This window comes from Gossypium hirsutum, chromosome A08 (assembly GCF_007990345.1).
Source record: "Gossypium hirsutum isolate 1008001.06 chromosome A08, Gossypium_hirsutum_v2.1, whole genome shotgun sequence".
Taxonomy (NCBI): Eukaryota; Viridiplantae; Streptophyta; class Magnoliopsida; order Malvales; family Malvaceae; genus Gossypium; species Gossypium hirsutum.
In genome coordinates, this window is record NC_053431.1 from 118529314 (window position 1) to 118542233 (window position 12920).

The 12920-nt window shown below is 34.9% G+C and overlaps 1 protein-coding gene and 1 pseudogene across 1 annotated transcript; one reads left to right on the forward strand and one right to left on the reverse strand.

Annotated features, from left to right (window-relative positions):
* The first annotated feature begins 952 nt into the window (after nucleotides 1–952).
* On the forward strand, nucleotides 953–3987 carry LOC107917345 (short-chain dehydrogenase TIC 32, chloroplastic-like; annotated as a pseudogene).
* A 1583-nt stretch (nucleotides 3988–5570) lies between these two features.
* LOC107917914 (mitogen-activated protein kinase kinase kinase YODA) lies at nucleotides 5571–12662 on the reverse strand. The gene is given in 14 exon segments (XM_016847328.2): nucleotides 5571–6839; nucleotides 7509–7600; nucleotides 7712–7951; nucleotides 8175–8282; nucleotides 8370–8429; nucleotides 8718–8793; nucleotides 8901–8916; nucleotides 8919–9060; nucleotides 9222–9284; nucleotides 9451–9538; nucleotides 9891–10619; nucleotides 10731–10992; nucleotides 10995–11510; nucleotides 12510–12662. Coding segments are annotated over 13 exon segments (2691 nt in total). The 5' UTR covers nucleotides 11278–11510; nucleotides 12510–12662; the 3' UTR covers nucleotides 5571–6307.
* Between the last annotated feature and the right edge of the window lie 258 nt (nucleotides 12663–12920).

A 12920-nucleotide genomic window follows, 5' to 3' on the forward strand; every position in this document is an offset into this window, starting at 1 on the left:
GATGAGGAAATTTTGATGAAAGGGTTTAAACATGTGCCAAAATTGTTTTAATTATCAGGTGGAGATTGGTGTTTTACCAAATTATTAAATATACAAAAAAAAACTAAATTCAATCAAAACGAAATTCAATTATATAAAATTTTTATAGTAATTTATTGAAGGTTAATATGTCAATTTTTTTACTCTTCACAAATTTGAAATTTAGTCCTTATACTTTATATTTTAAAATTTAATTACTTTTTAGATTTTAAAATTTAGGTCAGATTATTAACACGTTAAAATTAGTTTGTTAAATTAATAGTTAGCAATTGGACTAGAGGTGCTTATGGGTTGAGTTAGACCGAGTTCGAGCTAGGCTTAAGCATTATATTAACATACTTTGTGCTTGCCCAAAACTGAAAAATTTATCAAAGGCCGTCCATATTATTTTTAATTTAATATTGAATAATTTTATATTTTTTTTATTTATTACAATTTTATACATAAGCATCTTATTTTTTCTAATATTTACATTATAATATTATATATTATTATAAATTTAATTTTTATGTTATAAATTATGATATATAAAACATAATATAATATACTATAAAAATATAAACTGGGTCAGGCCGAGCTTTGCCTATATTTAAACATGTTTAATATTTTTGTCTAAATTATCTTAAGTTTCAGGCGAACCTTTAAGCTTGAATGTATAATTCGACTCGTGAATAGTTTAATTATTGGACCTAAATTTAAAAATCTAAAAATAGAGTAACTAAATTCTTAATATTACCTATGAGAGATTTTAACCTTTATTAAATGTTATGCAGTAATAAAAACTACCTATCCTCTGAGTTTATGATGTTTCATGATTTCATTTGATCTTATGGTTCCCCATTTTTCAAGAAGAAATCGATATCAAAAGTGGGAAATGACGCCAAGAAGGTCTTAAGAATTCAAAGATTGATTAATGGTAGCTTATAGCTCTCCAAGTTTAAAAAAGATTATTAGTTTTCTACTAAACCGATCAGCGATTTGCGGTCAGATTACAGTTCATCCTACCCACCCATCAATCTTGGTTGTAGTTGGAAACTGATATGCGAAAGAAAGTACGTGGCTTTTTAGCTGGAAAGGAGCATCTGGCTTTTCTGCTTATTCTACAGCAGACGACGTTACTCAAGGGATTGATGGAACTGCTCTCACTGCCATCGTTACCGGTTTTTTTTTAATCTAGTTTTTTAATAAACTTGTTGATGATATCTGTTGGCATTGAGGCGGCGTGATGTGTCGTTGAGAGCACCAAAAATATCTTATTTCCTGTAAAATAGTAAAAATAACAGTAAAGGGACCGGATTGTATGAATGCTCGTTCCTTGAAATCCTGAACAATTTTTTAGCCAAGAAAACTTGTGTTCTTTAAAAATAAAAAAATAAAATTAAGAATCTGGAAAAATAAAAACAGAATTTAAAGTGAATTGAAATTGCGAAATTAAATAAATTGCAGAAATTGAAATAAGAAAAAATAAATAGACTTGGGAAAAGAGCAAGTTTCTTATGTGGCGAGATTTCAGCTTCCGATTGTCTCGTTCCGCCTTGGGTTCAATCCTTGGCTTTTAAGTAACCCTTCTCAACTCAAGTAAGCCAATTATAGTGGAAGAGGACGCCTACGACCACCAGCTCCAAAGATTAGACTTATGATTTTTAGGAAACCTGACTCTAGCCAGTAATCTATGCTAGATCAACGCTTCTCAATGGCGAATTCCACGCCATTTTGTCACTTTGGCTCGCCAACCTCTGACGCAGTAAGTTAACAAACCGACTATACAATCCTTCCAAAACATTCAAAGCGGCCGCCTTTGCATATGCTAAAAAGCTTACTTCTTAAGGGCCATCGACGAAAGCGTCAGCCTGTAGTGCGGAGAAACGATGAATACTTGGCGAGAAGGCTAACTATAGATTTTAGGTCTCAAGAACCCTTTTTAGGGAATATTGACAACTTTTGGCTAGATAGGTTTTAGTGACTCATGATAATGGTGGAAAAAAAATAAATATAAAAATGGAAAAGAGAATTTTATTGAAAGAAAATATAAAGAAACAAAAGCCTAGACTTTCAGGGGAGAGTGTTTACAGAAAAAGATAAACACCCTAAAGAGTCACTTCACCCCCTATTTATAGTACTAAGGAGATATTCTAATTAAACTTAAATTCTAAAAAGATAAATACAATTAATTAAAGATAAATAAAGATAATTAAAATAAAATCCTAAAATTTAAATAATCCTAATAATTATCCTAATATTAATTATCCTAATATAAATAAAATGGAGTCTTATAAAATAAAATCTCTTCTTTTTGCGTTTTTAGTCATTGTGTCTTCCATGCTCGCACTTTTGGCACAATCTTTTTCCTGTGTCGCATATCAGCCCATTGTATCTTCAAATTCGCACTTTTGTCCCTTAATTTTACTTTCGCCTCCAAATCAGCCCCTAAAAGATAAAAAGACATAAATAGCTCAAATTAGAAAGATCAAGCTCAGAACAAACACATGATTAATACATAAAATACGTTATTCTGGAGCATTATCACGGCGTATAATTTTTTTCTAGGTTTTGGTTATATATATAGTTAAGTTTATATTATTTGCTCAAATCTCTTGTGTATATGAAAGTTTTAGTCTTCTTCATTCAAGGGAAGCACATTTTATATTTATTAAATACTACTACTGTATAGCCTTTTATAATGGTGTTTTTGATGTTATATATATCCCAAGAGCTTATGCGAGTTCCATTTCAGGAGCATCAAGTGGTATTGGTGTAGAGACAGCACGAGTTCTTGCATTGCGTGGTGTTCATGTGGTTATGGCAGTAAGGAACTTGGATGCTGGTAGGAATGTCAAAGAAGCTATACTTAATGAAATAAATGGTGCTAAGATTGATGTGATGCAATTAGATCTTAGCTCTATGCCGTCTGTAAGGAAATTTGCATCAGAATTTCAATCCTCGAATCTTCCCTTAAATATCCTAATGTAAGAAGTCATATAAAGTGCTGCAAGTTCGACTGTTTACGGCCCCCTGCACGCGTTTACATGTGCATTTACAATCATTTGTGGTTCACCTAATGATCCTTTACACTTATTATTTGCTTGTGCTCGTGTCTGTGCGTCCAAAAACTAATAGCTTCTCTTTCTTTGCTTGAAAGTAACAATGCAGGGGTTATGGCAACTCCTTTCATGCTATCACATGAAAACACATCTGCAGTTTGCGACCAACCATTTAGGTTATTCGGATTTCAACTTAGCTGTGATGTATCAAACCTAATGAGATATAGCAACTATTTTGCAGGTCATTTTCTTCTAACAAACCTTTTGTTGGATACTATGAAACTCACCGCACGTGAAAGTAAAAGAGAAAGGAAGATTGTTAATTTATCTTCAAAAGGTCACCGGATGGTGTATGGTGAGGGAAATCCCTTTGATCACATCAATGATGAATCAGGGTAAAACTGATGATAAGCTTCACCAATTTGCCCCCTTATGGAGTGCAAAATCTTGGCTGAATACTTCCTAAAATGCTTGGTCATTTCTCTTATTTTTCTTGTTGACATATAGATACTGCCCTCGGTTTGCTTATGGACAATCAAAGCTCGCTAACATATTCATGCTAATGAGCTTTCAAGGCGTCTAAAGGTACACAACATGATCAATTTCTCTTTGATGTACAACCTATGTAGGTTATAGCATGTTGACACAGATAATATAGTATCTCATTAGGTTTTCTTTATTTTACCATTTTTAATTAATTACTACAAGTTCAGCTTCTCATATGCCATTAATGTGCCCAATAAGTTCAAATCTTTCAATGTTATTTCTCTTTTCTTGATATAAACAGGACGAGGGAGTGCAGATTACAGCAAATTCACTTCATCCTGGATCAATTATTATGACCGACCTTATGCGCCACCACAGTCTTATTAAGAGTAATCCTTCAAATCATATAAGATTTAGTTGATGTTTTTGCCTTTTAAAGATGATCTTTGTCTATTGGAAATCGAAAGGGTTAAATCACTTTCTTGGACTTGAACTTGGTAACTTTTTTCACATTGGGGCCTAAACTCTTTTTTGGTCTGAATTAGGCCTTGAACTTGGCAATTGTTCTAACGTTGGGGTTTAAAATTCAGGCCCCAATGTGGGAACATTTGCCAAATTCAAGGACTGGTTTGGACAAAAAAAAATTTAAGCTTCAATGTAGAAACAATTACCAAGTTCAGGGCCTAACTTAGATAAAAAAAAGTTCAAGCCCTAATGTGAAAATAGTTGCCAAGTTCAGGTCCCAAGTAGTGATTTAACCCAAATTGAAAACTTCAATATGAACAAACTTCCCTTTGAAGCAGATTGGAGAGTCTCGTATGTCTTAGACAATTCTAATGTTTTAATTGATGCTTGTATTACTACCAAGCTTTAAGGCTAAAGAAAAAGACTTGGCAAAAAGGATGTGGGACTTTAGCTTGAGCTTCACCAATCCCAAGTAGTTAGTTAACAGTAACCCAATGGGGGAGGAGTGACAGAGATGCACTCTCCTTTGATCTGAGAAATCCAAATTGTATGACTGGATTTCGGTATAAGATGTTCGCTGTTTAAGGGCTGTAACTTATAAACTGAAACTATGAAAAACAAAAATATATGTATATATTTTTTTGGTATAAGATTCTAGAAGTTGCAGATATGCACCCAGTTTTAAGGGACAGGATTTAATGCGGAAAACTCTAGTCTCTGAAATCTGTAGGTGGTTTCAACCGATGTAGTCTGATCAGATTCAGTTGTTCCAGCCGGTGCACACAGTAGCAGTAATAAACCGATGCAATTAACTCTTTTTTAATCATTGGTTAAAATTTCGGTGACTGATTGATGCATAAATAATATTAAAAAATAAAATTTTTAATTTTATATTTACAATTTATTTAGTACCCTTGTAAATATTTTTATATATATATACATCAAATAATTTTATAAAATATTATTATCTAAAATGGTACAATATATCATATCGATACTAATACATACTAATTTCAATAAAAAAATAGTATGTCTACCAATATAGTATGAATCTGAAAACTAATTGATCAAAATTCATTCGCTTTAATTTATATGATTCAAATTAGATAACTATTTTCAAAAACAAATTGATTGAGATACTAATCCAGAACAAGAAATTAAACCATTTAACCATAAACCAATATAAATACGAAAAAAACCAATATAAATACGAAAAAGCTCTGAATAAAATTTTATATCACTAATTTTTAATAATTTATTCAATTGATCGAAACTAACACTAAAAACGTCGAAAACTGATGATCGGATCTAGAAACCTTGGGATTAGGGCTGTCATTTTTTTGTAGTAATTTGCTTCACGTAGGACATCTCTGTGAAAAATTTTGCTCGAGACAAATACCAAAGCAGCAGTGGTAACCTGCCAATCTTTTCCTCTTAGATCATTAATTTGCTACTCACGCAAAGAATCAATTACTAAAATTATAATAATCTGTCTGAAATTTGGACAATTTGGAGCTAAAACCAAATCCATACAAAGACTAGCAAAAATTTTTCAACATAAATCATTTTCCAACATTGGAAAGTGAATACAGGTCAAATTTGAGTTTTATCAATATGCAGCCAGTGTGTGATATATATAGGTACATCAATATCAACAGCCACAATTAAGTTTTTGGCTGAGCTCTACAGTTGATATATTAAAAAGAAAAAGAAAATTACCAGAACCAGTCTCAGCTAATTTCCACAAGTCAATCTTTGACAAAAGCCTAGATTTGGTTTTGGTTCCCCACCTTCTGTACAGAACTTTTAATCCCCAACCACTTTTCTTCAACCTGTAAAAATGTAAGAGGGAGGGGAAAATGGCAAAAGAATAGCTCTTCTTCTAACTATGTGTTTCTTGGGTGTAATAAAATGTACAGTTCTGTTTACACTAGCAAATGTTCATTGTCCGGAACTGCTTAAGTGGACTCCAGAGATTAGTTTGGTTTTCAACTTACTTTGCCTCCATTTTTGCACAATCTACTCACAAAAACACAGATTGCCTGCTGCTATTATGATGGTGAAATATGTGCAGAGTCTTAGACACCATCGACAATTTAGAGTGCGGTTAATATCCAGCCTCAAAAGCCTCTTGCATGTTGCTTACTGTAAGAACTGAAGCAAGCAAAGTGCCACTTCAATAACATTATCTCCCTTCAGGCATTAAAATTTCCAGAAACAACAGCTGCACCTAAAATGCCTGGAGGCCCTTCCCTGACATAGATTTCTGGAGCAAACTAGATTCCACCATTACGACCAAGCATCGATGAACCAGGATTAAGGTCCAGTGATGGTTTCAATTTCACATGGTCCCTTAAGAGTTGCTGAGACACATGATCAGCCAGGGCTGGCTGTCCGTTGTAGAAATCCCTATGATCCCCATGGCCTGGCCATCCATACTGTTTTCCAAAAGCACCAGTATCTGATGAAATCATTTCTTGAGAAACAGTAGAAGCTTGTGAAATCCCTCGAAACATGTCAGGCTTGGGTTCTTGATAAGGGTTGTTAGCATTTCCATAAAAATTAGTTTGAGACCTTGGTATTATTCCAAGACCTTCATGCAAATAGGCCATTGGCTGTTTTTGGTGATGAAATGGAATGGCGCCACTGCCACCGGTAAGAGGAGTGGATGAACCAGAGAGAGCATGAGGGCTAGATATAGGAGACGGGGACATCCTTCCACTAAAATTTTGTGGTGACCTTGGATGTGGTAGAGGACTGCCAATGGGCGAAACTGGGCATGACATGTTCCGAGGTGTATGAATGTCACTGCAATAGATGATTAAAAATTATATATGATAAAACCAAGAGATAATGATCATATATAGATAATAGCAGATATAGTTGACATGTCAAAATATTGGTTGCAGACACATTTTCTCTAAATGCAATCATAAAAGTAGATAAAAATCAATACACCGGACAAAGGTATTAAGACCAAAAGGATTTTGCAGAAAAAATACCTTAGCTACGCGTGAACAATCTATTACCATACATGAAATCATAGCACAACATATGATGACATATTACAATGATACAAAATGTCATTAGGAATCAGTTTAAGAAGAAAGTGTTCTAAGCATTGACCAGAAGCTGACATAGCTATGGCAGCTATTACGTCACTGTCAAGGAAATGATGGCTCGAAAAGCAGTTACCAATGTTAACTTCCCCTCAAAGGCCAACAACATCAGTGCCCTCATTGTTCAAGCAGAATGAGAAAATTTATAGCATATGCCAGAAATTTTGCTAGTTCTTTTAAAAATTATGCTATTTTAAGCTGCAAAGCAACCAAAGGCCTTCTGTCCGCCCAAAGTTTGTATACAGCATAACCACTCATATGCAAATTTAGGGCACATTTAAGCATGCATGATAGGCTACACATACAAGTATCATTGGCTATTTAAATGCGTGCATCCATGTTAGAGAGAAAAACAGACCTGGATCCTGATCCCGTTTTTAAAGCTCTACATGGAAGGCTAGCCGTCCCTTCTGAATCTATGCATGGAAAATTTCTAGCATTTCCAATTCCCTAATGAGAAATTAAAAAGCAGAATTTAGTCAGAAATGTCGGTAAAAAACTAATGATCAAATCAAATCATTAGACAGACCAATTATACAAAATTAGTAATCATCTCTATACCAGTGTTCTCATTGCATTTGCAACTGCAGGTGATGGGTCTGATGCATCAGCACTAAAAATGGGTCTTTCTAGCGGTGCTGCATTTTTTATGAAAGGATGCTCTAAAAGCCAAGCTGCTGTGGGGCGGTGTAATGGGTTTCTTTGTAAACACTGCCTCACAAAGTCCTTTCCCTCCTCTGAAAGAGTATCAGGAATTGCTGGAAGTTCTTTACTATTGCCAATTTTGAACATAGCAGCAACCTTTGAAATAGTACAAAAAAGAATAATAAACGAAATTTAAGTGGTTAAGATATTTTCACATGGAGACACAGCATACTCCAATAGAAAGGAATGTGAAGCATTAGGATGCCCATGCAAGAGGGGAAAAAAAATTTAATTAAAATTTTGTTGAATTAGTGATGAACGTCTGTTTTTTACAATAGGCAAAAGCAAAATTCATGCCTCTGTATAGATATTCACTAACCCCTTCATACTGGCTCCAAGGAGGCTTTGTGGTAGCCATCTCCAATACAGTGCACCCAAGGCTCCATATGTCAACAGCTAGGTTACATCCATTTGAGTTTTTAATAACCTGTAACAGGAAATGGAATAAACAATATTAACAGAAATCATCATAGAAATGATGACCATGGAATAGAAATTAAAAAACCATGCAGACCTCAGGTGCCATCCAATAGGGGCTTCCTTTGAACGATAGCGGACAAGATGACCCTGTAATCTGCAAATTATTTCAGACAACCTATATTAGCATCTAGAAATGTGCAAAATCAGCAATTATGCATAAAGTATTCTAACTCATGGAGCAGTAAATTACAGGTATTACTTTTTCTTACTAGGATTAGGATTGTAGGATTTATGTAAGAAGATGACTAAGGAATTTAAATTACTCATGATAATATCATATGCCAGGGTCTGATTTGGTTAAGCAAAGCAACGTATGCATGACTTATTTTAGGTTTTCTAGGTAAAACCATTAATTACGAAATTATAGATAAAGTGCTCTTACATGCTTTGCCATCCCAAAATCAGCCAATTTCACACGTCCATTGGGATCAACCAGTATGTTTGCGCCTTTTATGTCTCTGAAAATATTGCACAATGTAGCAAATGATACTCCAGCATGATTGACACATGGGAGTTATGATGTTCCCAATGTGAAAACCCAAGTATAACTGGAAAAGAAACTCACCTATGAACAGTATTTTAGCATGCAAGTAAGCCAACCCAGACAAAATTTGTTGAGTATAATTCCGAATGGCACTTTCACCAAACGGACCATACTCCTGAAGAAGTTTATAAATGGAGCCACCAGAAACGTACTCCAAGTATATATAAAGTTTATCATCTACCTGTTCATGAATGAAAAGGTATACAACGGAATTAGAATAAATCATCAACTGCTCCTGTTGATCTATTTATATTTAAAGTCAAGGGAACTTCTAATGATGACAAAATCATTACAGGAATGACACCTTTACAAGATCTTAAAATCAAAAAACAGAAAACTCACAGTTTCATATCCATAATATTGCACTATATTTGGATGTCGTAACTGACTAAGCAGCATAATTTCCTGCCAAAACACTACCCATGAGTATAAAGATCACTAAAATTATTAACACCAAAACAAGAAATCAAATCCTCAATGAACACCAGCGAAAAATATTTCAGTTCTTATAGCCACAATTGCCAGTAAATTTCTTTCTAATAAAAAATAAAACTAAAAAACAAGGACATACTTGTCCCAACTGCTGTGCACTTTCCTTTGATTTGGCATCATCAGAAAACAAGGTTACTTCCTTCATTGCACACATCTCCCCACTTTCACTAATGCAAGAGAAAGAAAAGACAAAAAGGAGATAGAAAACAGTTCAAGCATCAAAATAGCGAGGAAAATTGCAAAAATAAAAAAGGACCACTGGGGAAAACACGAAAATCAACAACCTTGAACAAGGAGTGCCCACATTCAAAATTGATGATAAAGTTAACAAGGATTAATCCAAACTCAGACACATTATAATTAGAAAAATAGCTGGAGCCAATCAAACATATAGCTTTATGAAGATAAAGTGGTGACTATGGAAACAAATAATATCACAAATGCAATACTCAAAAGTGAACACATAAAAGAAATAAAAGAACAAAAGATAGATAGTGGAGCATAATCCTTCTAACATACCTGTTAAAACCAAGATAGACATGTCCAAATGTACCCCTCCCCAACAATCGTCCTTTCTTCCAGCGGGAGCAAGGGCTTGTTGGGTTTTCTGCCCTACCAGGACTTCGGGGTAATGATGGAGATGTTGCTGCAGAATACCCAGGAGAAAAAGGGCAAGTATTAGATATAGTTATTGGGGGAAGAGGCAACCTGTGGCTTTGCTGTTTCCCATCATCAGGTCGGCTTGTAGGTGACTCAGCGGCAGCCCCTGCTGCTCGCGGATGCAAAGGGGTGACAGCACCACTGTGTATCCTAGAGCTGGGACCAGGGCTCGTCATTCTGGGACTAGGTAAAGGAGAACACTCAGGGCTACACCTGCTTTGTGGCCAAAGCAACTGCCCTGACATATCTCCACCAACAGAATTATGGCCTGAACCAGGACTAGAGCATTGTCCAGATCCAAGGAAAACTATGTCGGAGAAAGGCTTTCCGGTACCAGGACCAGAGTTCCAAACTTGCTCAAGACCAAATGCTCTCAATGGACTTCTAGAAGGACTTGACATTGAACTGTCCGGGGCACTATACAAAGCACCACGCTGAGGAATCTGTAAATTCTGCACATGATTGTTCATTGACCCTCGCTTAGGTGACGTGGATAGGTACTGATTATTAAAAGATATGTTAGATGGCTTCAGTATCTCTTTTGACTCCTTCTGATTGACGTCAGACAACTGATCCATGTCCTTTGTGCTACATTAAAAATTAAAATGACAATTGATCAGGGATAACATACAATAACTGAAAGAGGGGCAGTTCAGAAATACTATAAGTTAAAATGATATCAAATTAGTTAAAACTCACCCAGATGGACTGTTTGCTGCAGTTCTCTGGCCATTCTCATAATCAGAAGTCAATGGGCTTAGTAGACGGGAATCAGACGGATCATCACTATCAATAGAGCTATCACTAGAAATAGAAGCAGTAGCAAAATCTCCCTCACCATCTACACGATCCAGTTTCTTAGAGAATTGTCCAGGTTTTGGCAAGGGTGATGGCTTTGACCCTCTGTCAAATCCTGGTCTTATAGATGCATTAATTCCAGAATTAGAGCGTAAAACATTAGCATGATTCCCCCAGGAAGAGGAAGTGGTTGAGCATGAGGCCTTTCCACGAAACTTTGACAGCGTGATACTTGCGTGGAGGGCGATGGTGATCGCGATGGGACTCGAGACAGAGATCCCCTTTGCGAGACAGCACCACTACGGCTTCTTCGAGAACCCCCAGATCTGCTAGTGGATTTTTCATCAGATGTGATCTTAAGCTTACGATTTATAGCATCAATGAAACTCTCTTTGCTTGCTTTCTTTTTGTCTTCTTTGGATGAAGACTTTCCCCACCATGGAGGCATATTTACGTAGTACAGGGTAAATTCAGAGTACAAGATCCCCTTCTTAATTACAGTTGGTGCCAACCTCGACACCAGTTATCATACTTGCTGCTAACACACTGATTAAAATTGAACCAAGTCCAACGAGGTTTTCCGTAACATAATTACAGTACAAGCACAAAGAATGGACATGAATTTGGGTTTGCCAATTAAAGCATGTTGCAGTCTCTAAAAATACATCATCCTGTAAGAACCTGTATAAAAGCTTCATCATAAACATCGAGCAAATGATGTACCAAAAAAAATGAAAGGAATAAAAACACATAAACAAGAATTACACTAAACGTGCAGGAAGGAAGACAATGACCACATACAAGCAGAAAGGACCCTCAATAAGCACACAGACAGAGTAAGTTAAGAATCGAGTTAGACCGCAAAAATCTTAGTATGTCAAAAAATATTTGGCATTAACTTCCTCCTTAAAAAACAGCCTTATAAGATGCATTAATTTCAAATTTCACATCTAAAAGTCATAACTTTGAATTTATTGCTTAACTAATCATTGGTCCACAACCAGAAGACGCATTCTAGCTTAGACTATTTAGTCCAAAACTACTTTTAAAGTTCTAATCAATAAACATAGCATTCCAGCTCAATTTTACAGCTAAAAATAGAGCAGATATTGAACAATTTGCACAAACAAAAAAGGGGGACCTTGCCACTCAATTTATTACTACCCAAACAGATCCAAGATTCGGGTACCCATCTTTTACACAAAGTGAGATGTAAACTCAATCTCAAAAATCCAAAACACAGTTTTTAAACGCTGGATCTACAAATTAAACCAATTCATATATCCAAATAAAGAAAAATGAAACGAACTTACTACAATTAACAAAAGCTAAGAACTCAAATCTGACAACTTACACAACAAAGCAACTCCAAAATCAGAATCCCTTCTCTAAATTCATCACAACCTAAAAAAGGAAGAAGAAAACCCATAGCCCCATAAGTTAAAACAATAAAACAAAGTGATTCAAAATGAAGAAAGAAACGCTCAAATTTCACTCTAGAAAACAGAGTAACCCCTCTGTTCACTAGCTCCAAACTTGAACACAATACACAAATCAAATGCTGATAACCTTCAGAAATCATCAAAGTAAATCCAAAATTTGAGCTCAAAATACCCCCCAAAAAAACTTAAAAAACGAAAAACAAAATAAAGAAGAAAAAAGAAAAGAACCATTACTTACAAGTGAAGTGTAAGTATAGCCAGTCTAAAAGAAGTGTCAGTTTTCAGAGAGACGGCAAAGAGAAAGCTCAAAAGGCTCTAAAATGAATGAATGAAAGAGAAAAGGAAAAAAAAAAGAAAAAAAAAGGAAGGAAAGCAAATCAGAGAGAGAAAAGAGAGATCTTTTTTTTAATTTTAATTTTAATTTTTAATAAATATATATTTTTTTTATTTTTTTTAAGTGAGTGAAATAATAGAGTGCTGTCTTTGTGCGTTTAAATAAGAAACAGAAATTTTAATTATTAAAAAAATAGAAAAATGATCTTCTAAGAACTGCCTTAGATTTTATTATTTTTACCTATAAATCATATCCGTTTGATTTAATTTTGTTGACTCTAACTCTTGATTGCAAAATGGGTGTGCTCTGATTACC